This window comes from Castor canadensis, chromosome X (genome assembly GCF_047511655.1).
Source record: "Castor canadensis chromosome X, mCasCan1.hap1v2, whole genome shotgun sequence".
In the NCBI taxonomy this organism is placed as follows: domain Eukaryota; kingdom Metazoa; phylum Chordata; class Mammalia; order Rodentia; family Castoridae; genus Castor; species Castor canadensis.
Genome location: NC_133405.1, coordinates 142,227,252 through 142,254,576, shown reverse-complemented (window position 1 = coordinate 142,254,576; position 27,325 = coordinate 142,227,252). Strand labels below are relative to the sequence as shown.

The 27,325-nt window shown below is 42.7% G+C and overlaps 3 protein-coding genes across 52 annotated transcripts in view; 2 read left to right on the top strand and 1 right to left on the bottom strand.

Annotated features, from left to right (window-relative positions):
• The window catches only part of LOC141410420 (ATP-dependent RNA helicase DDX3Y), a 1,065,346-nt gene that overhangs the window by 581,631 nt on the left and 456,390 nt on the right, over positions 1-27,325 (top strand). The gene's annotated exons all lie outside the window — the stretch shown is intronic.
• Positions 1-27,325, bottom strand: part of LOC141419674 (uncharacterized) — a 78,481-nt gene that overhangs the window by 3,450 nt on the left and 47,706 nt on the right. For 41 of the 49 annotated variants that reach the window (XM_074062963.1, XM_074062980.1, XM_074062984.1 and 38 more), the window contains 2 exons: positions 27,181-27,325; positions 1-25,821 (listed from right to left, as the gene is read on the bottom strand). The exon at positions 1-25,821 is cut by the window's left edge and continues 3,450 nt beyond it. Coding sequence is in view for 10 of the 49 variants with exons in the window: in XM_074062975.1 (XP_073919076.1) it covers positions 27,237-27,325 (89 nt within the window). In the remaining 39 variants the exon portion in view is untranslated. Of the gene's footprint in view, positions 25,822-25,868 lie in introns of those variants that run through there. The other 8 variants (XM_074062966.1, XM_074062948.1, XM_074062978.1 and 5 more) reach the window with 3 other exon arrangements.
• On the top strand, positions 24,706-26,407 carry LOC141419677 (heat shock transcription factor, Y-linked-like). The gene is given in 4 exon segments (XM_074063000.1): positions 24,706-25,218; positions 25,690-26,076; positions 26,079-26,250; positions 26,253-26,407. Coding segments are annotated over 4 exon segments (1,227 nt in total).

Genomic DNA, 27,325 nt, shown 5'->3' with positions numbered 1-27,325 from the left:
AGCAGTTGACTGGAAACAGTGACTTGCCTGGGCTAACTGGATGCTGTGAAGACCCTCTGCTGGGACCCCCTTAATTTTTTCTGCATTCTGCTATTGGACCTAGTTTCTTGTATTTGTCCATTGGAAGGTATATATAAAGAAACACTGCAGGGGTGGGCAGTGGTGGCTCATGCCTATAGTCCTAACTACCCAGGAGGATCACAAAACCCTTCACAAAAAAAGAAAATGGGCCAGTGGAGTAGCTCAAGGTGTACGCCTTGAGATCAAGCCCCAGTAATGAAAAAAAAAATTTTTTTCAGTCAGTTTTTATAGATGTTACTTGAGAACAGAAAAATACTAAGATAGACATTATTATAGATACAGAGAATTAAGTTTTAGTTTTACATCAGCACACTAAATTGTAACCTTAGATAAGTTTTTAGGCAGTTTTTAAATTATAGTCAACTTAAACACACACATAAAGTTGATAGTCCCCCCCCCCAGTGGTATACTGGGGTTTTACATTTAGATTTTTTAAGTTTTATCTCCCTGGTAGGTCATCTTCCCCTTTACCCTCCCCCCACCCCCCCACCCCCGACTACATTATCAGAACATGGACTTGCTTATTTCTTTCTTTGGTCTTCCTCGCTGTTACAGTAGCAAACTTTTATTGAAGGGAAAAGAAGGTATAGGTGCCACGAAAGAGAAGGCAGTGAGCTCCGGCAGATGTCACAGAATCCCAGATCTCTTTTTAAAGGGCAGTTTATAAGTTTTAAGGGCAAGGGATAGGAATAATCTGGCCAGTCTTTGCAGGAGGGATTTTGGATAACTGACAGGTACTATTCACAAGGTCTTGTTACATGACATGGCATTCTGCCTATGTGCTTATGCTAATAATTGTATGTGTGAGATGAAACCAATAGTCAAAGGTCTTAAGTGGATGGCTTTACCTGAGAGGTCAAATTGAAGACCGATTTCCCTTTACTAGGCATGCACCGTTTTCCAGTCTGAACTGGCCAAGAGCCTCCCTTGTCTTTTGGGGAACCTACTGCTGCAACGGAATTTACAATTGAAAAAGAATTTGCAGTTGCAGTGACCATTAGAGGAGATGTCCCAGGATGATACTGGGCAGGGACAAGGAGGAATTCAGCATGGAGCGAGCTTTTGCTGAGGTGTCCCGTGATGGCTTTTTTCTTTCCCTGTTACTAGCCTGCCCCAAGTTTCCCCTGTTAGACAGTGTCTCAAAAAATCTTTTCGGGGGACTGTTGAGGGAGGGGACGTATCTATCCTCTGCATCTGTTTTTGAAGCTGCCAAGGCGCTGCAGACCCTGATAGAACTTACCTATCAGGGAAATTGCACGTCTGTCTCTTTCTCTCAGGACTCATTTGGTCACCAGATGGTTCCTGACATCTGAATCTTTGCCCAGCATGCTCATGTCTGCTCATGGGGATCTCAGCCATTTGCAGAGATGAACAGATGCAACAGAACCCTGTTGCATCAAGACTTGAGCCTTAAAGGCCTTGATTCTAGAAAAGATAGATCTGGTTAGCAAGTTCAGCAGGCAAGGCCCCGACGAATAGAAGCATCAGAAGGGACCTTACCAGAGGCAACAGCTAGGATGCCCAATTCAGAATCTTAAACCATGATCCCCAGGATTTGGATAATAGTTGTCAACTTGTGGAAGCCCTGTCAGCTAACTTTTTTGCTGTCTTTCTGCTTAAACTCAGGTGATTTTACACTAAAACAACATTCTTTCTTCAGGAAGATCTACCTTTCACAACTGTGAGAGGATTTAATCTTCTCCTGTTTTGAAGAATGACAGCTGCCAGAGAGTCATTTTGACTCTGAAGCATGACCAGTGTTTTTGCTTTTTTCTTCCAGGCTGTCGGAAAGGTCTTTGGGTAATTATCGATAATATAAGAGGGTACCTACTTCTGCAGTTATCCCCATCCCATATAGGAGAGGGATGAACTGAATGGCCCTTTTTTGTCTGGGGGACTTAAGGACTGATTATTTGGGCGCATTGTCTCCATTAGTGGACAGGTGTATCTGGCTACAGGGATGCCTGTCCAGTTAGAGGGTAAACATCGATAGGACTTAGTCCCACCCAGGAAGAAGACTCCTAACGACTATCAGAAGTTGAGCTCTGTGGAAAACATAAGAGCAAATTTATATTTATTATTCTCATTTTCCCATGTGACAAGGTTTCAGCCAAAGTAGCCCCAGTAGTTTTACTTTCCCAGTGGTGGGGGTGGGGTGGGGCGGGGCAGGAGATACATCTTTTGGTGTCCAGAGGAAGCCACTCGGGGATTGTTGCATTTGGGAAGTGACAAGTAGTCAATGATGAGTGACTCTTCACAGTTCTCCCAAGAAGAAATTACCTGTGCATCTAATGCACAGAGCATGATATTTTGGCAGTCATAGTTTGCTGTTGGACTTTTTTGTGTGTATTTTGTTTAACTTATTTGTTTGTTTGGGGGACTAGTGTTTTAACTCAGGACTTTGGGCTTGGCAGGGCAGGTGCTGTTCCGGTTGAGCCATGTCTCCAGCCCCACTCGAGGCCTTTTTTGAGGTTTTTGAGATTTGGAAATTATAGAGATCATTTAGAATTACAGATTGGATAGGCTGGTCTCCTTGACATCTTGGGTAAAGGGACATATTGCTGAGGTCCCACAGTCTTTCTGGAACTGGGAGGACCGTGCACTCGCTAGAGAAAGGCACAGCCAGCAACTCTTGGCTAATTCAGGGTTTGTTTTATTTAGAAGTTGGTGTGTGATATTTAGGGTAGTTAGTTGATAGGTAGAATTAAAAGATACCGCTAAGGGATGACTTAACACCAGGTATTAGTCCCAGGAGAAAAACAGGCTGAACAGTTGAAGGAGGAGTCTTAAGAGTTTTGGGGTAAACAGGACAGTTGAATTTTGGAAGTGGGTTGGGAGAGGCCTAGGCACAGCCGGGTAAACCATATCAGAAGTATGCCTAAATGGAGAAGTCCTCGGTGTGGGACCCATTGTGTGTGGAAGAGGAGTGAACGGAATAGGCATATAAATCTCTTATGGATTTCCTGTGGTGAAGCTTCTTGGTCCCTCCAGAAGAGATGTTTTAGGCCTTCTATTGGCTTGCAGGAGTAAATGTCCTCAGGCTGTACTTGGTCAGCAGAAGGTTCCCCTGTCACTTGCTTTGCCTTGGAAAGATGAATCCTTCTATCCATTCCTTGTAGTTTGATGGCCATGGGAAAGGCCAGTATCACTGGGTAGGGACCCTTCTAATTGGGCTGGAGTTGATCAGCTGGGGTTCCTTCTTTCCAGGACTTGATCAACACCTGTTTTCCTTGTTAATTCTGAGGTCCTCCTCTTTTTTTTTTTTTGGGCGGGGAGAAGAGGGGGCAGTAGAACCTTGTTTCTCAGTTCCTATGATTGCTTGATATGTTTCTAGGTCTTTTTTATATCTTAGAAGATTTTTCCATCAGGATCTATCACCAAGTCATTGGCGAGACATGGCCTCCCTCAGAGCATTTCAAAGGGACTTAGATGGATCTTGAAGGCCTTCCCTATCATGGAAACCACAACTTTGACCTGCCTCTTTTCCTTACTCTGTCCCTTACAGACCAGAAAAGCAGTATACATCATCTCAGCTTGGTTTTGTTATTCTGTGGTCCCAAGAACAATTTCTGAAGTATGCACCCGATATCTGGGACAGATTGAGTACTGGCCCAGGAGGGCAGCACCCTCTCTAGAGGTGGGATCATTGCTGGTGTACGTCCTAAAAGCTTCCTTCCTCTCACACTGTCATAATATGGCATAGGATAGGGCTTTCTTTCTCTTTCTGAAAAATTCTCCCTACACTGTCATAGTTTACAGGCTTAACAATCCTTGATCTCATTCCAAGAAAGATTGCCTCTAGCATGTTAGCTGTCTTTTGCATGCTCCCTGCACCACATCCCGCCCGGCATGTGTTGTCCCAACTAGTTGCAGAGGTACTAGCAGTCCCGGGTTGGTGGTCCCGAGGATTTCTGGAAAATGTCTCATCTGCTTTTCTACTGATGGCAGTGAGAATTCTCTCCTTTTCTATGGGAGTGCAGCAGTTAGCCAGAGGAGCTGAGTGCCTCTCCAAGACAGAACAAAAGCCAATGTCAAGAGTTTGGGAACCAGCTACAAATTTATGTAGGCGCTCAGAATACCTCCCCCATTTTTTTTTCTTTTTTTTAAGTGGTGCTGGGGTTTGAACTCAGGGTCTCACAGTTGCCAGGGCAGGCACTCTACCCCTTGAGCCACTCCACCAGCCATTTTATATGTTGAGTATTCTCCAGTTGGATCTCAAATACTGTTTGTGGGGGCCGGCTTTGTACACCGATCCTCCTGAGCTTTGCCTCCGGAGTAGGTAGGATTATAGGCATGAGCCACTGGCTTCTGGCAGTATTTTTGTTTTATCAGAATAAATTAATTGTGCATAGATGTTTCATTGTTTATTTTTCATACATACTCTTGTAACCTGCCTCCTGCTTTTTAAAAACAGTATGCAGTGAGTTTCCTGTGCTGTTTTCATATATACAATGTATGTCAGTCATGTTGGCCACCAAGTAACATCTTCCTGCTCCTCTGTCTTGCTGGTTAGTCCTGTCAGAGACGCCCCCTTCTACAAGCTCATGTTCCTGTAACATCGTCATCATCACCAGTCTTAGGTCTAAATTACACATACGAGAGAAAACTTGCAATATTTGCTGTTTTAATTGGGCTCAGCATGGCGATTGCTGTTTCTGTCCTTTTTTTTTTTTTCTTGATGAGAATGATTTTGATTGGGGTGAGATGGAGTCTCACTGTCACTTTGATTTACATTTCCTTATGGCTAAGGATGTTGAACATTTCTTCATACATTCACTGGTCATTTGTATATCTTCTTTTGAGAGCGGTCTGTCCGTTTCATTTGCTCATTTATTAATTGTGTGATTCTTTTGGTGTTTAAGTTTTTTGAGCTCTTCACATGTTGTAGACATTGATGAATTGTCTGTTGAATAACTTGCAAAGATTTTCTCCCATTCTGTGGGTTGTCTCTTCATTCTGGTAATTCTTTCCTTTGTGTGGAAGCGTCTAAACTTTTGTACTATCTCTTTTTATCAAGTCATGCTTTTATTGTCTTATTTTTCAGGGCTATTAGAGTCACAGTCAGAAAGTTATTCATTGCCTATACCTAGATCTTCAAGTATTTTCCCTTTATTTTGCTAGTGATTTCAAAGTTTCAGGCCTTAATATTAAGATCATTTGATCTACTTTGAATTGATTTTTGTACAGGGTGAGTGATAGGTGTTAAGTTTCAGTCTTCTATATGTGGATGTTCAGTTGTCCCAACACCATTTATTGAAGAGGCTGTTTTTCTTTATTTTTGTTTTTGTTTTGGTTTTATCCTGAGATGTGTTTTTCACTCCTTTGTCAGAAGTCAGATGGCTGGTACTTGTGTCAGTTTATTTCTGGGTCTCTGATTTTTTTGGTCTGTGTGTCACTTTTTTTACTCAGAACTAGGGTGGTTTTTATTACTTTGGCTCTGTAGAACATTTGAAGTTGGGTAGTGTGATACCTTCAGCATTACTGTTTTTGCTCAGGATTTCTTTGGCTATTTGGGAACCTTTTATAAGTCTCTATATGAATTCCAGGATTGATTCTCCTATTTCTGTAAGGAATGACATTGGGGTTTTACTGGAATGTCCTTGACTCTGCAGATTGCGCTCAGTAGTACATCCATTTAGACAACAGTAATTCTGACAGTCCATGACTATAGGAGGTCTTTTGCATGGTGGCATCATCCACCCTGATGGGCCAAGTGGGAGGGAGGCAGGGAAAAGGGAACCGCTTGGCCTTAAGACTATTTGCTTGCTTCCGAGGGAGGAGTTTGTGGAAAATTTAACCTAGGCAACTGCTGCTTACAGGTAAATGATGAAGGAAAGGTCATAGAAGAAATCACAGACAGAAGGAGAAAAATCACCCAGGTCCCAGTCCAGACTTGGAAAGGTTTGAACCCCAGAGAATTATTTGGAGGATGGTTTTCAACTTTGGGGGGGATTCAAAACCCTCATAAGTGTTATGCTTTTGATCTTAGGGGCTTGCCTGGTTTTGCCCTGCCTGGCCCCCCGATTGTAAGGTCCGTCTCCAGCCTCATCGAGGTCACAGTTCAGAGAAAAACGGCGTCCCATGTAATTATGCTATGGAAATACAATCCCCTAAATCAAGATGATGCTCTTTGACCCTAAGTGGGTCCAAGCTTCAAAGCGGGGGAATGATGTAGCAGGGAGAAGGACCAGCAGAGAAACAGACAGGCCTGTGTTCTGATAAAGTAGCAGGGGGGAAGGGATGGCACAGCAGAGAGATAAAACCAGCAGAATCCAAACGTGAAGAAGGTCATGTAACACTAGGGGTAGAAGGGCACTAGCACTTGCATAGAAACCTTGTTTTTCAATTTTATTGCCTCTATACCTTGCTTGCAAGGGTACGTAAGGTGAGAGCCCTTTGTTCTCAGGGCTCAGCCTTTGGGCACTAGTCCACTGAGTCTGTGCCGGCACAATAAAGCATGGCTTCCTTGCCTCAGAGTCCCGTGTCTCTGTTCGAGTTTCCCATAACACTCCCAAAACAAGGGCTGAGATAATGATCCAGCCCAAACACGCCTGTGACCAAACTGCTTAAGAACTATGCATACCTCTCTCTCCCCCAATCTCCAGTTTGACTATTTAAACCTATAGCTCTGTGGCAGCACCATGGCAGAGGTGGTAGAAGCTTTCTCCACCAGCCCCCATGATGAAGAGTCTGGATAAAGAATCGACTAAATACAGAAGAGTCAAAGAGAGGACAGCACAGGAGATACAAAAGGAGGGATAGGATATCTGAAAAACAACAGTGAGTCAAAAAGGTGACAGAGAAAACAGCTTGCAGCACCTGTCCCTGCTCCCCCTGGGTGAAGGGGAAGCCAAAACCTCCAACTCAAGGTAAGCCAAGCAGCTGCTGCAACAGACTGGCCAAACTAGCTCCGGGAGAATATTTATGCCAACCTCAAATCCTAACCCCAATGTGCAGGGATATCGTGAGATACTCATTTTCCCCCTGTGCCACAGGCCAGTTGCAAAACAGGACAACCCCTTTGCTGAGTCTGCCATGTTGAGACACCTGGCTACTGAAAGGCCTTGACTTGCAGCAAGTTGAGAAACTTAAAGGAGGCTGAAATAGGGAACTAGAAAAGCCCTGCCTAGCTGCCTGAGGAAAATCTCCAAAGCAAAGCACCAAGCTTTTGCTCCAGAGAACGCAGATTATCTGAAGCTCCTTGAAGACCGGCCTCCTTGAAGAATGCCAATTCAGGAAGATTTAAAAAATCACAGATCAGAGATTGCTGGATTTCCCACCTACAATGCGCTTGTGGAATCCTGCCACCAGAGACAGAACATAACAGGCAGAAAAACTGCAAAACCTCCCAAAGGTCAGAAGCCCCATCCAATCCTGCCACAAAAGCCCCACTGAATAATAAGGTCAATTTAAAAACCAAACACACAGCCCCCACTAACCGAGAACTCCAATTAGAGTAGCTGCTTGATTGCAAGCCAGAAGCAACAAGCTCCTGACTGAGCAAATCTGAGATTTAAAACATTGTAGCCTGGCGTCATTACAGGTCTGTAAACCAGTGTCTGCTTGGCAGTCTGCCAACAGAGGCAGACAAAAAGAGAAGGATGTACTGACTTAGACTATCTGAAAATCAGCAAAAGGCACAGAAGGTGGTGGCCCTGCCCTCTCAAGCTATCTGCCCCCCAAACTCACAGAAGGAGTGGCCTTGCCACTCCACATTTCCACAGGAAGTCTCACCACCACCAGTTCCCCATCTTCAGAGGCCATGGAGACCCAAAAAACTCACAGGGCTCTTCAAGAGAATTCGCCTGGAATGGATAAATCACACTGGCTCAGCGGCACTTCCTTGATGCCCGTGCTACACCCAAAGCTACAGGTACAACTCAGCCTTTCTGAAGCTGTTTGCAAAACAACCGGGGCAAGAAGGACAAACATGTATCTCTCCAACAAGAAACAGAAGTGGTTTTGTTTGCTTGTTTGTCTGTGTGTTTGATTCTTGTTTTGTTTTTTGTTTTGTTTTAAATTTTGTCTTTGTTTCTTTGTTTGTTTCCCTTCATCCAATCGGTACTTGTTTGGCTGTTTTTCTCTTCTCTTTTTTTAACCTTGATTTCTAATTGTTGAAATCTTTTTTTTTTTCCCTCTAGCTCTCTTTCTTTCATTTACTTTCCCTTCACGCTATCTCCCAAGCCATTCTCTATTTCCCAGTTATAAATATATAGAGCTCTCTCATACCATTATCTCTTACATCAACCTCCCCCTTCTCATCATCCCACTTCCCTACCTTCCCCACACCCAACCCCCACAAAGACTCAATTTCCAGTCCTCACACCTTTCAACCTGGTTAAAATGATCTTTCCCAGATCATTGCTCTGGGAAACAGAATTTTGCCCCCATGCAACCTTACTGGGGAGACAGATAAGGGTTCCAATTGTTCCTTACTTGTTTTATTGCTGAACTGTTAATCTTGCTACTGTGGTAGGCTCTCTACTCACCCAAGGAAGAAAAGGAGACTTAAGATCGACAGATGTGTAAAACACAGCACAGTAATTTAAACATGAAAACCCACGGAAATGTCTCAATTCCAACATCTGAATCCAAAGATAATGAACTGGACAAAATGTCAGAGAGAGAATTCAGAAGACTACTAATAAAAATTATCAGTGAGCAGAAAGAGGATTCAAATAAAGAGATAAATGAAGTTAGAAAATTGATCCAAGACTTAGACAAGAAAGTCAGCAACACGGAAAAGGAATTCAGCAACAAAATGGAAATCATGGAAAATAACCAAGTAGAAATGCTAAAAATGAAAACCTCAGACAAGATCAAACAGAAGAAAGAATATTATAGGTGGAGAACTAGATCGAGGAATTACTTCATGCAAACAATCATAAAGATTAAAAAAAAAAAATGACACACAAGAACTCTGGGACACAAACAAAAGACCAAACCTGAGAATTCATGGGATGGAAGAAGGAGATGAAATACAAACTAAAGGCACAGGAAACTTACTTAATGAAATCTTTAGCAGAAAATTTCCCAAAATCTATAAACGATACAGACACTGGAGGCATTTGAAAATCCAAATAGACGTGATCAGAAAAAGAACAACCCCATGATACATCATAATTAAAATGTCGATCCTAGAGAACAAAGAAAGGATATTGAAATCTTCATGAGAAAAATGACAGCTTACATACGTAAGAATCACCTGAGACCTCTCAGCACAAGCACTGAAAGTCAGGAAAGCAAGCAGCAATACAATTCAGGCTCTGAGAGAGAGTACCTGACAACCAAGAATACTTTATCCAACAAAGCTGTCCTTAAGCCTCGATGGAGAAATAAGGCTCTTCCAAGACAAGAATAACTTAGAGCAGTTCAATGTCCATCAATCCTGCATTATGAAGGACACTCAAAGGAATGATTCACATGGAAGAGAATAAGAAACAATCACAGATAAGAGGAGAGGCTAGGAAAGAATAAAACTCAAAATGGCTACTGACAAACCTGCAACAGTTAGGAAAGTAGCAAGCATGATCAACTCAACAAACAAGTAAAACCCAAACCTGAACAAAGCCAAAAGTAAAGAACAGTCAACATGACTGCAATAAAAACACAGGAATCAGTAAACAACTCTCAATCACAACCCTAAATGTAAACGGACTTAACTTTCCAATCTAAAAGACATGGATTGTCTGTTTGGATCAAAAAAGCAAGATCCAACAATTTGTTGTCTACAAGAAACACACCTCACAACCAAAGACATAAACAAAGTAAAAGGTCAGCGCAAGATTTCCCAGGCACGTGGAAACAGAAAGCAAGCAGGAGGAGGTATTCGCCTATCAGACAAAGCAGATTTTATGCATAAATCAGTCAGAAGAGATAAAGAAGATCACCACATACTAATAAAGGGAACAATCCAGCAAGAAGTTATGACAATTTTAACTACATATGCACAGAACATCAGTGCCCCCAAGTTCATAAAACAAACACCTGTGAGCTTAAAGCAACAGACAGGACCAGATACAATCACAGTCAGAGATCTCTCTTCCATGGACAGAACATCCAGACCAAAAGAAAAGGAAAAAAAAAAAATCAACAAACATATCCTAGAACTAAACAATACCATAGATGAAAGTGGAACTTAAAAGACATTTGTGAATTTCATTGTACACATTTGTCTCAACAGGCCATGGAACTTCCTCCAAAATAGATCACATCCTAAGTCATAAAACAAACCTCAACAAATACAAAAATAATTAAATTTTAAACAATTCCCTGTATCCTAACAGACCATAACAGAATAAAATTAGAACCCAATAGCAAGGAAAACCACAGAAACCATTCAAATACATGGTGACTGAACAATACACTTTTGAAGGACAATGAGTCAAGAAAGAAATTCCAAGTTTCACATAAAAATGAAGACATAACTTACCAGAATCTGTGGGACACAGCCAAAGTAGCCTTCAAAGGGAAGTTTATAGCCATGAGCACCCACATCAGAAAATTAAGAGAGACCTCAGATAAATAATCTGATGATACATACACCTCTCAGATTCTTAGAAAAACAAGAGCAAGCCAATGCCAAAAGTAACAGAGAGAGACTGGTGGGTGTATTGTGTATTCATATATTAAAATGGAAGAAATGAAAACTTGTTAAAATTGTTCTAAGAAGGGGATTAGAGGGGCGAGGGAGAATGATGGCCTGGGTAAATCTAACTAAAATATATTGTAAGCACATATGTAAACATCACATCACAATGTATCCAGCTGAACAAATACAGTATATGCTAATAAAAAAATCAAAACCAGGTGCCAGTGGCCCAGGCCTGTATTGCTAGCTACTTGGGAGGACAAAAGTTCGAGGCCAGCCTGGGAAAACAGTTCCAGAGACCTCCATCTCCAAAATTACCAGAGCAAAATGGACCGGAGGTGTGGCTCACACATTAGAGTGTCTGCTTTGCAACCTCAAAGCCCTGAGTTCAAACCCCAGTTCCACCAAAAAACAGGAGTGAAGGAAATAGGGTAAATTGAAAGAAATAAAAGGGTACAAACAGGAGAAAAGGTCAAATTATAGCTATTTGCAGGTGACAAGATCCCATAACTAAAAGGTACTAAAGACTCCATCAGAAGACCCTTAGATCTGTAAGGGTCAGCAAAGTGACAGCATCCAAAATCAAATTAGAAAAATTAGCTTACACATCAATAATGAATCACTGAAAAACAAGTCATGAAAACAGTACAATTCCTAATAACCATAAATAAGTAAATGCATACATACATTTATGCATGTTTATGCCTAGGCATAAACTTAAAAACATTATCAAAGATCACTACAAGGCCAAGTACGAAGGACCAAACATAGAAACTGAAGAAGATACTAGAGAATCAAAAGACCTCTCATATTCATGGACTGGCAGAATTTCTAAAGTATAAACAGCCATACTGATGTAACAGTCCAAGGAATACAGGTTTACTATGAAGACTGGCAGGGGAGATAAGATCCAAACCTCACCCAGATGGCCCACAGGTCACACTTTCATGGTTAACACTTCAGTTCTTGTCCCCTGCATCATACAAAGTGGGGAAGGGGTGCAGAGTGAAGGCAGGTAACCTTTGAAGTGTTTTTCCTACGTAAGGCTTCATGAATATTACTTCTATCTCATGCATACACTTATAACAGAAGTGAATTATGGGGAGGGACATGCGCAGACAGAAGTTAGTTACTGTAACATTTGGCTGTCAAACAAATCTGCTAATTACCTTAATTCCACCCAGGTTTCTCCTGCCAGCCTGATCTGAACCACGTAAAAGCCAGAGTAGCCAAGCACCATTGGCTCACACCTATAATCCTAGCTACTCAGGAGGCAGAGATCAGGAAAATTGAGGTTCAAAGCCAGCTGGAGCAAATGGTTCTCAAGACCCTGTCTTGGAAAAAACACACACAGACACACAGGGCTTGGTGGAGTGGCTCAAGGTAAAGCCAGCTGGGGCAAATGGTTCTCAAGACCCTGTCTTGGAAAAAACACACACAGACACACAGACACACACACACACACACACAAAGGGCTTGGTGGAGTGGCTCAAGGTAAAGCCAGCTGGGGCAAATGGTTCTCAAGACCCTGTCTTGGAAAAAACACACACAGACACACACACACACACACACACACACAAAGGGCTTGGTGGAGTGGCTCAAGGTAAAGCCAGCTGGGGCAAATGGTTCTCAAGACCCTGTCTTGGAAAAAACACACACACACACACACACACACACACACACACACACACACAAAGGGCTTGGTGGAGTGGCTCAAGGTAAAGCCAGCTGGGGCAAATGGTTCTCAAGACCCTGTCTTGGAAAAAACACACAGACACACACACACACACACACACACACACACACACAAAGGGCTTGGTGGAGTGGCTCAAGGTAAAGCCAGCTGGGGCAAATGGTTCACAAGACCTTGTCTTGGAAAAAACACACACAGACACACACACACACACACACACAAAGGGCTTGGTGGAGTGGCTCAAGGTAAAGCCAGCTGGGGCAAATGGTTCTCAAGACCCTGTCTTGGAAAAAACACACACAGACACACACACACACACACACACACACACACACAAAGGGCTTGGTGGAGTGGCTCAAGGTAAAGCCAGCTGGGGCAAATGGTTCTCAAGACCCTGTCTTGGAAAAAACACACACAGACACACACACAGACACACACACACACACACACACACACACACACAAAGGGCTTGGTGGAGTGGCTCAAGGTAAAGCCAGCTGGGGCAAATGGTTCTCAAGACCCTGTCTTGGAAAAAACACACACAGACACACACAGACACACACACACACACACACACACACACACAAAGGGCTTGGTGGAGTGGCTCAAGGTAAAGCCAGCTGGGGCAAATGGTTCTCAAGACCCTGTCTTGGAAAAAACACACAGACACACACACACACACACACACACACACACACACACACACAAAGGGCTTGGTGGAGTGGCTCAAGGTAAAGCCAGCTGGGGCAAATGGTTCTCAAGACCTTGTCTTGGAAAAAACACACACAGACACACACACACACACACACAAAGGGCTTGGTGGAGTGGCTCAAGGTAAAGCCAGCTGGGGCAAATGGTTCTCAAGACCCTGTCTTGGAAAAAACACAAACAGACACACATACACACACAGACACACAGACACACACACACACACACACACACACACACAAAGGGCTTGGTGGAGTGGCTCAAGGTAAAGCCAGCTGGGGCAAATGGTTCTCAAGACCCTGTCTTGGAAAAAACACACACAGACACACACACACACACACACACACACACAAAGGGCTTGGTGGAGTGGCTCAAGGTAAAGCCAACTGGGGCAAATGGTTCTCAAGACCCTGTCTTGGAAAAAACACACACAGACACACACACACACACACACACACACACACACACACACAAAGGGCTTGGTGGAGTGGCTCAAGGTAAAGCCAGCTGGGGCAAATGGTTCTCAAGACCCTGTCTTGGAAAAAACACACACAGACACACACACACACACACACACACACACACACACACACACACACAAAGGGCTTGGTGGAGTGGCTCAAGGTAAAGCCAGCTGGGGCAAATGGTTCTCAAGACCTTGTCTTGGAAAAAACACACACAGACACACACACACACACACATAGACACACACACACACACACACAAAGGGCTTGGTGGAGTGGCTCAAGGTAAAGCCAGCTGGGGCAAATGGTTCTCAAGACCCTGTCTTGGAAAAAACACACAGACACACACACACACACACACACACACACACACACACACACACACACACACACAAAGGGCTTGGTGGAGTGGCTCAAGGTAAAGCCAGCTGGGGCAAATGGTTCTCAAGACCTTGTCTTGGAAAAAACACACACAGACACACACACACACACACACACAAAGGGCTTGGTGGAGTGGCTCAAGGTAAAGCCAGCTGGGGCAAATGGTTCTCAAGACCCTGTCTTGGAAAAAACACACACAGACACACACACAGACACACACACACACACACACACACACACACACAAAGGGCTTGGTGGAGTGGCTCAAGGTAAAGCCAGCTGGGGCAAATGGTTCTCAAGACCCTGTCTTGGAAAAAACACACACAGACACACACAGACACACACACACACACACACACACACACAAAGGGCTTGGTGGAGTGGCTCAAGGTAAAGCCAGCTGGGGCAAATGGTTCTCAAGACCCTGTCTTGGAAAAAACACACAGACACACACACACACACACACACACACACACAAAGGGCTTGGTGGAGTGGCTCAAGGTAAAGCCAGCTGGGGCAAATGGTTCTCAAGACCTTGTCTTGGAAAAAACACACACAGACACACACACACACAAACAAAGGGCTTGGTGGAGTGGCTCAAGGTAAAGCCAGCTGGGGCAAATGGTTCTCAAGACCCTGTCTTGGAAAAAACACAAACAGACACACATACACACACAGACACACAGACACACACACACACACACACACACACACACACAAAGGGCTTGGTGGAGTGGCTCAAGGTAAAGCCAGCTGGGGCAAATGGTTCTCAAGACCCTGTCTTGGAAAAAACACACACAGACACACACACACACACACACACACACACACACACACACACACACACAAAGGGCTTGGTGGAGTGGCTCAAGGTAAAGCCAGCTGGGGCAAATGGTTCTCAAGACCTTGTCTTGGAAAAAACACACACAGACACACACACACACACACACAGACACACACACACACACACACAAAGGGCTTGGTGGAGTGGCTCAAGGTAAAGCCAGCTGGGGCAAATGGTTCTCAAGACCTTGTCTTGGAAAAAACACACACAGACACACACACACACACACACAGACACACACACACACACACACAAAGGGCTTGGTGGAGTGGCTCAAGGTAAAGCCAGCTGGGGCAAATGGTTCTCAAGACCCTGTCTTGGAAAAAAGACACACACACACACACACACACACACACACACACACACACACACACACACACAGGGCTTGGTGGAATGGCTCAAGGTATAGGCCCCGAGCTCAAACACCACTGCCGCAAAGAAAAAAAAAAAAAGCCAGAGAGACCCCCGACCACAGTGCTCTTGAGCTGTTCTCCCTTCACAGCATTACTTTCACCTTCTGCTTTCAATAAACTTTGCTGTTTTGCCCCACACTCCTTATCTCTTGGATTAATTCTTTTTTATGACTCCATATAAGAGCCTAACATGACTCCCAGGCCCTGGTAACAACATTACTAAATATGTTCTAGAGACTCAATGCAATCCCCATCAAAATTCTAGTGACATTCTTCACAGAAATAGAAAACAATCCCAAAATTCATCTGGAAATATGAGACTGAGACGCTGAGGAGCTAAAGCAGTACTATGCACAAACAGCCCCTGCAAGAGCTATCCCAATTCCTGACTTGAAACTATAATCCAGAGCATGGTACTTGTACAAAAACAGACAAACCAATGGAATAGAAGATCCAGAAGTACATACATGCAGCTGCAGCGTGTAGCCATGACATACACTGGGAGGAAAGGGCCTCTTTAGGAAGTGGTCCTGGGAAAAGTGAATACACACACATGTAGAAGACTGAAACTAGAATTCTGTCTCTCACCCTGTGCAAAAATTGACTCAAAGTGGGTCAAAAACCACATGGTATGTAAGTACATGGAGACGTATTATTCAGCCATAAGGAAGAAAGAAATTATGTCACTGGGGGAAAGTGCATGGAACTGCAGAACATCATGTTAGCTCATAGAAGCCACACTGGAGAATAGTTACCACATGTTTCCTCTGACATGTGAATTTTTAGCAAAAGTGACACGAAATAAAAGACGGCACTGTTAGGTCTGTGGAAGGAGAAAAAGGGATTGGGAAAGTGTGGAGAGGAAAGGGAAACAAACTGATCAGCGGTGGCTCGTGCCTGTGATCCTGCCTACTCGGAAGGCTGAGATTGGGAGGGTCACTGTTTGAGGGCAGCCCTGGCAAGAGAGCTCATCTCCAAAATAACCACAGCAAAACAGACAGAAAGTATGGCTCAAGTGGTAGAGGGCCTACTTTGCCAGCGTGAAGCCCTGACTTCAAACACCAGTCCTACCAAACAAACAATGCTGGGGCAGGAGAAGCACAAGTTCAAGGCCAGCTGGGGCTTCACAGTGAGTTCAAGGCCAGTCTGGTCATAGCATGACCCTGTCTCCTCCCTCCAAATAAAGAGTGCAAAACTTTAAAAAAGCAGAATGAATATCTGAGAAGTATAAGACAATTACACAGAGAGCAAAATCCTGTAACGGTAATAGAAGAAGGAACAGAAAGCACACACACACAAGGTTTGCAGAGAGAATTTCAATTATCAGAAACCCAGTCACAGATCAGGATGGGTACAGACCTTGGCATAACAGCTGCCAAAAGAAATGAGGAAACTGTACCTGGAAATACATTCAAAACAAACAGGAGAAAAAAACCTTAACGCAAGGCATAAAAACACTTTGCCTATAAAAAAGCATCTATGTCTTATTCTCAGGAATCACACAAGCAAGAAGACCCAGGAGCAATATAATAAATGTGCCAAGAGGGCAAATACACACTAAACTACAACTTACATCTTGTCAATTGTCCTTTCAAAGGGAAGCAGAAGTACAAGGATGATAATCTTCTAACTTTAATTTACAAATTAAAAGGAATTCTAACCAGACACTGGGCAAGAAATGCTAAAAAGACACTTGTCAGAGAGAAGGGAAAAAAATAACTTCTTAACTGATTTAAGAAATTTACCTAAACTAATAATAATAAGAATATATTCAATGATCACAGTTTATGTGCAAGTGAAATAAATGAAAGTGACACAAGGGACAGGAAGGAGGAATCAGAAATATTTTGCTACATTAGGCACTTGCACTACACTTTTGAAGTGGTATAGTACATTTAAAAGTGAACTTAGATTAGTTGTATATGTGTATTTCAAATTTCAGGCAACCACTTTGAAAAGTTTTTCAAAGAAGTATAATTTCTGCAAAACAGAGAAATATGGTGTCATACGCAATACACCCCAGTAAAACAAAAAGGTTAAAGGAGCAGAATACAAAAATAGGGACTCAAGACAAGGTTACCAAGCTAACAAAACACAGTAACAAATAAGGTAGAAATTAATCCACGTGTATCACTTTATATCACTTTAAGTGTCCGTGCTCAAAACATGCTGCCGGAGTGACTCAACTGGTAGAGCACCTTGAGTTCAAACCCCAGTACCGCCAACAACAAAAACAAACCAAAAAGTCAAAGATTTTCTGGCTAGAAAACAGACTGCACTCTGCATGGTCTACACAAAGGACTTTACATACACTTCATATGTGCAGATCAACGATAAAACAATGGAAAAAGCTCACCGTGCTGACACAAGCTGAAGAAAGGCAGGGTAGCTCTATTAATTTCACACTGAGGAGATTTCAAGCAAAGCAAAATTGTAAAAGTTATAGAGGGGGGCATTGTATAAAAGCAATTATCCAAGTACTTCTAAGAATTCTGACATTGCTGTGCCACACAACAGAGTTTGAGGTAACCATGAAGCAAAACTGGTAGAAATGCAAGAAGAAATAGATGAAGCTGCTATTATAGGTGGCTACTTCAATATCTCTTTTTATCAGAAATGAATAGCTCCAGCAGACAGAAAATTAGGGTTGAACACACCACCACCATCAACCAACTGCATATAATTAAAACTGGTAAATTACTTCATTCAACACCAGTCCAGTACATATTCTTTCAAGCACACATGCAACATTCACCAAGAAAGACCACTTCTGGGCCATAAAACATTCATTAGTAAATTTAAAGCAACAGATATTATGAACATCCACACTCACACCACAGAAAGATTAAACCAGAAATCACTAACTGAAACCTTAAAAGGCTCAAACTATGTAAAGACTGAACAACACACTTGTGAATAGTACATAAATCAAAGAAGAAATGTCGAGAAAATAAATATTTTGATCAAAATAAAACCTAATTTATCAAAATTTGTAGGAAGTGGTGCTTACAGGGAAATTTATAGCATCAAGTACATATATTAAATACGAAACTATTAAAACCAACAACCTAAGATTCTAACCTTAGAAACACTTCTAAAGGAGTAAATCAAGTCCTAATAAATGTCAATTAGGACACAAGTCAAACTAATTTAAAAAAAAATCAGCACAGAAAGTCGGTAAAACAAAAACCTAGTCATTTGAAAAGATGGGGCTGATTAATACTAGAAACGAAAGATGCCACTACAGAGATCCCATGGTCATTAAAAAGATAGGAAGTAGCTGGGCATAGTGGCTCATGCATGTAATCTTGACTACTTCTGAGGCAGAGATGAAGAGGATCATGATTTTGAGGACACCTCAGGCCAAAAAAAAAAGTGTTAATGGAACCATCATCTCAGTCAGTAAGCCAGGTATTGTTAAGAGGTTAAGGTTGGTAGATAGGACGCAACTATCTGCTCTTTTCACTCGAAGAAGGAGACAAGTCAAGGTAATTAAGGAGAGACTATATTCTGGAGAGAGGAAGCGCTTCGGAACAAAGCACACAGGGTTGTAAGGTGAAGACTGGCAGGTTTTGAAGGTGAAGGTTTGGCACGGATCCACCCCCCGACCCCCAACCCCTTAGAAATGCCCCCCCTTTCATGGTTAACGCTTCAGTTCTTGTGGACCCCTGCGTCTGCATCCTGCAAAGTGGAAAAGGGGAGTAGCCGGCTCAAACTAGTTCTGAAGGCACGTGCCGCTCGCTGTAGCCCACCTGGCACCCTTCCTAACCTTTTAAGTGTTTTTCCCTACTTACGACTGCACGAATATTATTTGCCTCTCATGTATATACACTTAAGAGTGAATTACGGGGAGGGGCATGCGCAGTCAGAAATCAGTGCTACACCATCTGGCTGTCAATCAAATCTGCTAATCACCCTAACACCACCCACAGAACCGCCCAGGTTTCTCCCACCAGCCTGGCGCAAACCACATAAAAGCCAAGTAAGATCCCACAGGACCGTACTCTCCGGCTGTGCAGGTCCAGACGACCATTTGTCTCCTGCAGGAGTTACTTTCACGTTCAACCCTCCTTTGCCCCACACTCCCTTTTTTCTCCGATCAATCCCAATTCCAGACAAGAGCCTGACGCCACCCCCAGATTGCCGGTAACAAAAGTAACAAAAATCACATGCATCAGAGAAAATCTCCATAATGTCCAAAGTCCAACTCAACCCTCCTAGGGTGAGAAAGGGAACCAGAGACAGCCACCAGTTGAGACCCATGTGAACACAACCACCTGCCAGGGATTTAGATTCTTCACAGACACTAAGCTATGTGAGTGAGCCAGGTGAGAGCTGTGTGCTCCGCGCAACTGAAGGGCTCCAGTGGTGAACGTCGGAGCAGAGTGGGTAGCATGAATCTTAGGCAGAGTATGTCACTCCACTGCTACCTGTTGGGTACAACCCCACTCACAAATGAGAGCCATATCCACTCAGACCTCTGGACTATTCAACAGCAAAATGCTTTGTTAAAGAGAATTGATTGCCCTAGAGTGTGCCACCCAGGAGCCCCAAGGTGATCCTCCCCTCCCTCCCTGTTCCAACCAGGTTGTGAAACTCTGCTGGCACCTGAAGCTACAGGAAAAACCTCTTTCCTGGAAAAACCTCTGTCCTGGAAAAACCTGCCTGGCAGGCCAGAAGCCTCCAGAAGTGAAACCCCACCCGTCTGAACCTGTTCCCATAGCATCTATACCAAGAGAGCCTTCAGAGTGCAAATCACTAGCTAGAGGAACACCTCTAACCACAATAGGGACAGATGTTTGTGAACCAAAGATTGAAGGACAATGCTGGAATGCTGGACACTGAGACATAATCCAAGCACTATCACAACTTCTCTTCGGTGAGAAATGTAACCTTTAAAGCAAAATTTGTTTTGTTCCTTTAAAAAAAAAAATTTGTCTTCTGTCACAATTTTTTCTTATTAAGTTTCACTTTTTTTTTTTTGCTGTGTTTGTTTTTTCCCTTATTTCCAAACCATTCTTTATTTCTGTTATAACCATACTGTGCTCATCATACCATTATTTCCTATACCTAATTCCCCATCCCTATTTTTGTACTTCTCTCCTTTTCCCACCTCCATCCCTTACATTACTCAATTCCCAATTCTTCCATGTTCAACCAGTGTTAAGATTCCCAGATCATCCCTTAGGAACCAGAGTTTTGTTTGCATACAACCTAGGTAAGGGTTCCCAATTGTTTCTTGCTTACTACAGTATCTGGTTTATGCTGGTTGAGTGGCTCAAGTGGTAAAGTGCCTGCCAAGCAAGTGTGAGGCCCTGACTTCAAACCCCAGAACTGCAAAAAAACAAAAGAAACAAGAAAAATCTGAACTGTTGACCTTGTTACTGCAGTAGGTTCCCCTACCTAACTGAGGAAGTACAAGAGAAACCCAGGCCAACAGATGAGTAAACCACAGCACAGAAATTTAAATACAAAAAACTAAGCCCAAACCACTCAACAACTCAACCACTAAATCCAAGGGCAATGAACTGCATGAAATAACAGATAGGTAAGTCAGAAGTCTACTGTAAAAAAGGATTCAAATAAACAGATAAATGAAGTTAGCAAATGAATTTAAGACCTAGACAAGAAAGTCGGCAACATGGATGAGAAATTCAGCAAGGTAATGCAAATTAAAAAGAAGGAAAAAAAAAAGGGGGGGTGGGGGAAAGAAAACCAAAAACATAAGTAGAAATGTTAGAAATGAAGCCCTCCATAAATCAAATAAAAAACAGTATGAGCAGTAATATTACCAGACAAGAACAAGCAGAAGAAAGAATATCAGAGACGGAGGACTTTATCACCAAGGGGGAAAAAAAAATCATAGCAGAAAATATCCCAAATCTAGATAATAATATAGACAAAGTCCCTCATGACCAGAAAACAACAACTTCACATCATATAATTAAAATGCCAAGACTGAAGAAGAAAGCATACAGAAAGAAAGCTGCAAAGGAAAAATGGCAGCCTGCATACAAACATAAATATGTAACAATCACCTCAAAGCTGTCAGCACAAACCCTAAAAGCTGGGAAATCATGAAGTAGTATGTCGTGCTCTGAGAGAGAATTACGGCAAACTAAAAATATTATATCCAGCAATGCTATCCTTCAATTTTGATGGAGAAACAAAAACCTTCCAGGAGAAAGGATAAGCTAAAGAAGTTCATGTACACAAACCTACACTGCAGAAGACAATTAGTGAGTGTTTCACACAGTCTCCACAAACACAAGAAACCAGGAAAGAATAAAATTCAAAAGGGATATTGGTGAACCCATGAGAGCCGGGAACATATAAAGCATGTTCAACTCAGTAACACAAAATACAAACAGAAAAGGGAACCCATAAATCAATCCAAAACATACCGGGTCAACTGCTTTTTGATAATGGCACCCACAAGAGTCGATGAACCAGCTACCCAGAAGCCAGACCTCAAGAAGATCGCACCTCAGCCTTGTGCCTTACCCACCAATAAACCAGGCATGGTGGCAAACCCCTATAATCCCGACTACGTGGGAAGGTATAGGTAGGAGCATCGTGGTCTGACGCCAGCCCAAGGCAAAAACAGGAAACCCTACTTGAAAAAACTAACACAAGTAATAATGGCTGGGAAGTTGGCTCTTAGTAGTAGCACCTGCCCAGCACGTGCAAGCCCTTAGTTCAAACCCCTCAAAAAAGAACCAATGAAGAATGTACAGTTCCAATAAATGTTCTTGGAAAAACCGGATTTCCACATGCCAAACCAATGAAAACAGACCCTACCCCAAACACAACAAAGAAAACAGAGTGGTTCAGGAGGCAGAGCCCTCGCTCCGCAAGCCTGAGTCTCTTGAGTTCAACCCCAGTAACTGCAAAAGACAAAACAAAACAAAACTAACCAGAAACACCTAAAAGTAACGGTAACAGCCGAAAACCAAAAACACTACTAGAAGCAAACACAGGGGAAAATTTCCTTGACGCTGGCCTTGGCAATGTCTCTTGGGTATCATACCAAAAGTTCAGGCTGTAAAGCAAAAATAAAGTTACTGCAGAACAAGTATCTGCACAGCAAAGGAAACAATCACCAATCAAAGGATGAGACAAGTGATGTGTACCCTCAGGACTACAGAAAATAAATCTGCTGTGCATTTGGGATTCATGATGACCAGATTTTTAGTTGACCTTGCTAAAAAAGAAACCAGCAACCGTGTGCTGATGCAACTACGTGCAATACTGGATGTTAGTATTATGCATCACAAAACCATCCACAATGTACCTCATATCATCCTTCAGACTGTATACCTTAACGACACACAATAAAGTTTATTGTCTTAAAGGCATCCAATTAAATACAGTAAGAATCTACACGTAGTTACTGCCTTGAAAACTATAAAATGCACATATAATATTGCACATATAATTATCAGAATCAATGCATAATCAATTACCAGTTGGATCTCAGCAGGAATAATCATCAGCATACTGGGTTCAAAGATCAGACCCTAGTGAAGCTGGTACAGAGGTGCAGAGGGTTAAGGAAAACAGGAAGGGATGGTGAGGGACTCAAGAGAACAGCAATACTGAGGAGCTCTCAACAACACCTAGGAAATACTTCTGAATCTGAGAACTGCATCTGTCCAGGAGGGACTATGCGCAAGGTTGAGTTCAAGGAGAGAGAAAATAGGCCTTGTTCCTCTTTCCCATTACCTTCTGATCTGCTAATGCTTCCCACTGGCCCATCTTAACTGCTCAGGGAGCCTGGATGATAAATTTAGAGATCAGACACACTCGGGCACAGTGAAAGCAGAGAAGGGATTAGGGCAGGAGGAAACAGCAAGGGAGAGCAACCAGAATACAATCTCAGAAGAAGACAGGAAACAAATGCTTAAACTACTCCTTACAGGTCACAGGAGCCTCACAATGTGGCCTGGGATTTGAATCTAGGACTTCTACCTCCAAGTACAGGTCCCAGCTGGACTCGATTCCTGTCTAGAATCTAAAGAACATTCTACTGTTCTCTGTCAAACATATCCCTCTCTATTGGACTTTTATTCTGCAAACTAATTCTGCTTTGTTTTAACTATAAACGATTTTGTCTTTCTTTCAGGAGATTTTTGTTATTGTCGTTGTTGAGGTTGTCTGCAGGGGTAAGAGACTGAACTCAGGGCCTTGCACATAATACGCAAGCTCTCTACCATTAAGCTATAAACCCTAGGCCCAGTACCTGAAGTTTGGGGGTGGAGGCAGTACTGGAAATTGAAGTCAGAACCTCGCCCTTGCTAGGCAGGAGCTCTACCACTTGAGTCCTACCCCCAGCCCTTCAGGCTTTAGTTGTTTTTCACAGGGGGGTCTCAGGCTTTTGCCTGAGCCGGCCTGGACTGCAATCCTCCTACCTGTGGGGTAACAGGTGGATACCACCACGCCTGGTTTATCTGTCGAGGTGAGGCTCTTGCTAGCAACTTTGCCCAGGCAGGCCTCAAATCAGGTTCCGGCCAATCTCCAACTCCCAAACAGCGGGGATTACAGGCAAGAACCAACACGGCCAGCCCCTCAGCTCCCTAAAATTTTAAGGTAAAACTCACGTAATATAAAAATTACCCATTTTAAAGTGTGCGATTTAGTGGCATTTAGTATATTCACAATGATGCACAGTCATCACCACTCTGCAATTCTTAAATATCTCCATCACCCAGTTAAAAACCCCTACCCATTAAAATTTTGTTTTCTCCGACCCCGGAAGTCAGGAAACCACTGACCTGCTCTCTAGCTCTATGACCCACCATATTATGCAGCCTCTGCACAGATTGCAGTTTCAGACTGATGGTGTTTTTCCTTTCCTTCTTCTCTTTTGCAGGTACTGGGGACTTAAGTCAAGGCAAGTGCTCTATCACTTAAGCCACACACACACCGCCTCCCCCCGCTCACCCCAGCCCTTTTTGCTTTTAGTTTTTCAGACAGCATTTTGCACCTTTTCCTGGCACCAGCCTCAGGCATAGCCTCTGCTCTCCAGCAAAGCTGGGAGGAGAGGCCTGTGCACCACAGTAACAGAGCTTTTTAAATCATGCATTTCACTGTTTTTGTTTTGTTTCGTTTTCCTGGTATCGTTCAATAGTCTGACCCTGTGTTCCTCACCCCAGCCTACTAAGAGTGTATGCAAGGGAGAAAATAACTTACATTTGAGGGACTGAAAAGACTGGAGAGACTGACTGACTCATCAGAAAGATTCTGTGGGAAAGAGATACTGAAAATATCTTTCTTACACACCATGTTAAGTCACCAGTCTATATTTTACTTTAAGTGGATTGATTTCACAGTGGGAAGGAACTACTAGGCTGAATGTTAGACATTAATTGCTAGGAGACAGAAGTCATCTTATGATGTCATAGCTGCTCAGCTTGGGAACCATTATGATGGATTAGGTGAGTCTGTGCAGATCTACTGGCGCAGCATTTGTGAAGCTGCAGTGTTCAAAACCATGCAGATAAGCGTAGCTAAGGAAAAATTTACTTGAGATGGCACAGGTATCTTTAGAACCTCCAGATGGTTCTCCCAAGGATGAGTCCACTGGTTCAGAGACCCCCGTCACATCTTCATTGTGTGGTCACACATCCACTGAGGACTCAGAATTAAGGTCTATTATTGAGGAAAAGGCTTTTCAGGCTCTGTCTCAGGGTTCCCTGATAAAAAGACCACGTCTCACTTTTTGTGTCTCTGAACCAGATGACGACAATGACTTTCTTTCCCTGACTTTTCCCAAAAAACTTTGGAAAATAGTACACAGTGACAAATTTAAGTCTATTTGGTGGGATGAAGATGGCACTTCTATAGTGATTAACGAGGAACTCTTTAAGAAAGAAATTTTGGAAAGAAAGGCTCCTTTCAGAATATTTGAAACTGACATTATGAAAAGTTTTGTTCGACAGCTTAATCTTTATGGATTTAGTAAAATGCGGAAAAATTTTCAAAGATCTGCTTCTCTAGCCGACTTCCTGGCAAAAGAAAAGGAAGTCTCTACCTTAAACAAGGTATTCATTTACATTTCCTCACTTACTAATTATGTACTAATTATGTGATTTTATTTTGTACGTCAATTCATGTGTTATTATATGGAGTAACACCAAATTTGGAAAGTATATGATATTAATGTTAAAATCAACTTTTTCAAATTAATTTGCAAACTAAGGACACACTGAGCATTAAACATTTAGGGTTTTAAGAAATTTTGCTAGCAAATTTGACCCTAACCAGTGAACTCTGGATAAAGGGATTCAGTAACAGTTGTACTGACTGTACTACAAATATACAGCATGTATAGTCACTTGAAGAACGATCATATTTGAATGCCGGTTTCCCAGTAAGTACATACTAAGAGGTTCAAGTAGGTTAATGAGATTCACTGCATGGGCTGAAACTACAATCTGTGATTTCATACAGTAGGCTTGTTACTGTCTCTTGGTTATAAAATGTCACTAAGTAACATTCTCCTTTGGTTTCAGTTACAGTTCTATCGTAACCCAAATTTTAAACGAGGCTGTCCCCAGCTTTTAGTAAGAATGAAACGAAGAGTTGGGATTAAAAATACTTCTCCCGTAACTGCTCCATTAGTTCCAGATCCCCACAAGAAGCACCTAAGAGCAAGGGGAAATGCGGATAACCATAATTCTGGTTTAGCTGATGAAGCTAGTAGAGAAAGTTTATTTTCAACCTCTACAAATTTAAGTGTGCCTCTGATAAAGAAGCCTTCTTCCAGTCACAGAATTGCTAACACAACCAACCTAAGGACAAGTGATTTTTCTCCTCCATCAATTTCAGCTAAACCATCAGAACAAAGTGTCACAGATCAGCATCCAATTTTCAATCAGTTGACCTCTTTTCATAGGCACTGACTGGGCAGCTATATACTCAGGCAAGTGCCCACATTGTGAATTTGAATTTCGTTACAACTTCTTCTTCTAAATACTACATCCTACCTAACTTAGAGAACATGTTTTCTGGACTAATGATGGTGCCTTCTACTTTCCCAATTAGATATCCTGACCTATCAACCAGTGAGGTTCCCGATCTAACCAGCTAACAGCAGGCAACCCACGGTACCCAGTGCTCACAATAACTGATACATCTGCTGCCTCACATTCAAAGTCAACTGATAAATATGAAGATCAAACATCTTCGTTACAGCAACAGCTTCCTAACAACAGTCTAGCAAGCGAGTAGCAGATTTTGCAGGATGAATTTCGGCTGACACATACGTAAAATGTGCCTGTAATTCTCTTATGTGAACAATAAAACTATATGTCCACCATTGTGGCTTCTCTTTCCTTATTTTTCAGAAAATTCAAGAGTAAGATGGTGTTTTATTTCAATGCAGACCACTGTACTATTCATCCTTTAACATATGACCTTCTTAGTCATTTGACAGGAAATGGGTCACACACCCGTCTAACTAAGTAGAGCTATTTTTTAAAATAAAGAAATAATGAGAGCAAAGAAAACTGCAGCGAGGAAAATTAGAGATATAAACTAGTCCGACAAGGGACTAAGGAGGGTATAAATCAGGAAGAGAATTTTACAACTGGTAGTAACAAGGGCCAGTTTCTTTGGAATGAGGCATTCCAGCTGGTTTGTGCCTTTCAGTTCCTTTCACCAGAGATGACCTTTCATGTTTTCTAATGCACTCTTTTATCATATTGGTACCCTGCTCCATCCCAGGACAAAGTTAATTCCTTGTGCCTGCATTTAACACTGTTTAGGTTCTGAGCCAAGATCCTCACATGGCTAACAAATTCCGTCAAGATCTGGCATCTCTGTACTTTGCAGCTTGTCTATCTGTTCCACCACTGCTCATCTGGAGCTACATTCAGGCAAACTCCTTCTAGCACACCCATTCCCATCTTGTGACTTTTGTCTGTTTCCTCCCTGGGGTTAAACGCCCTCTCTCCTTTGCCCACTGTATTAGTTAGGACGTTGTGTCAGGACAACCACAGTACCTAAGAGAACAGCACTGAGAAGGAAGGGTTCATTTTGGCTCACACTTCCAGGGGATTCAGTCCATCACTGTGGCGCTGCTGTTTCTGGACCTGTGGTGAGGCACAGCATCATGGGAGCAGGGGCATGTGGCAGAGGCTTCTTCAC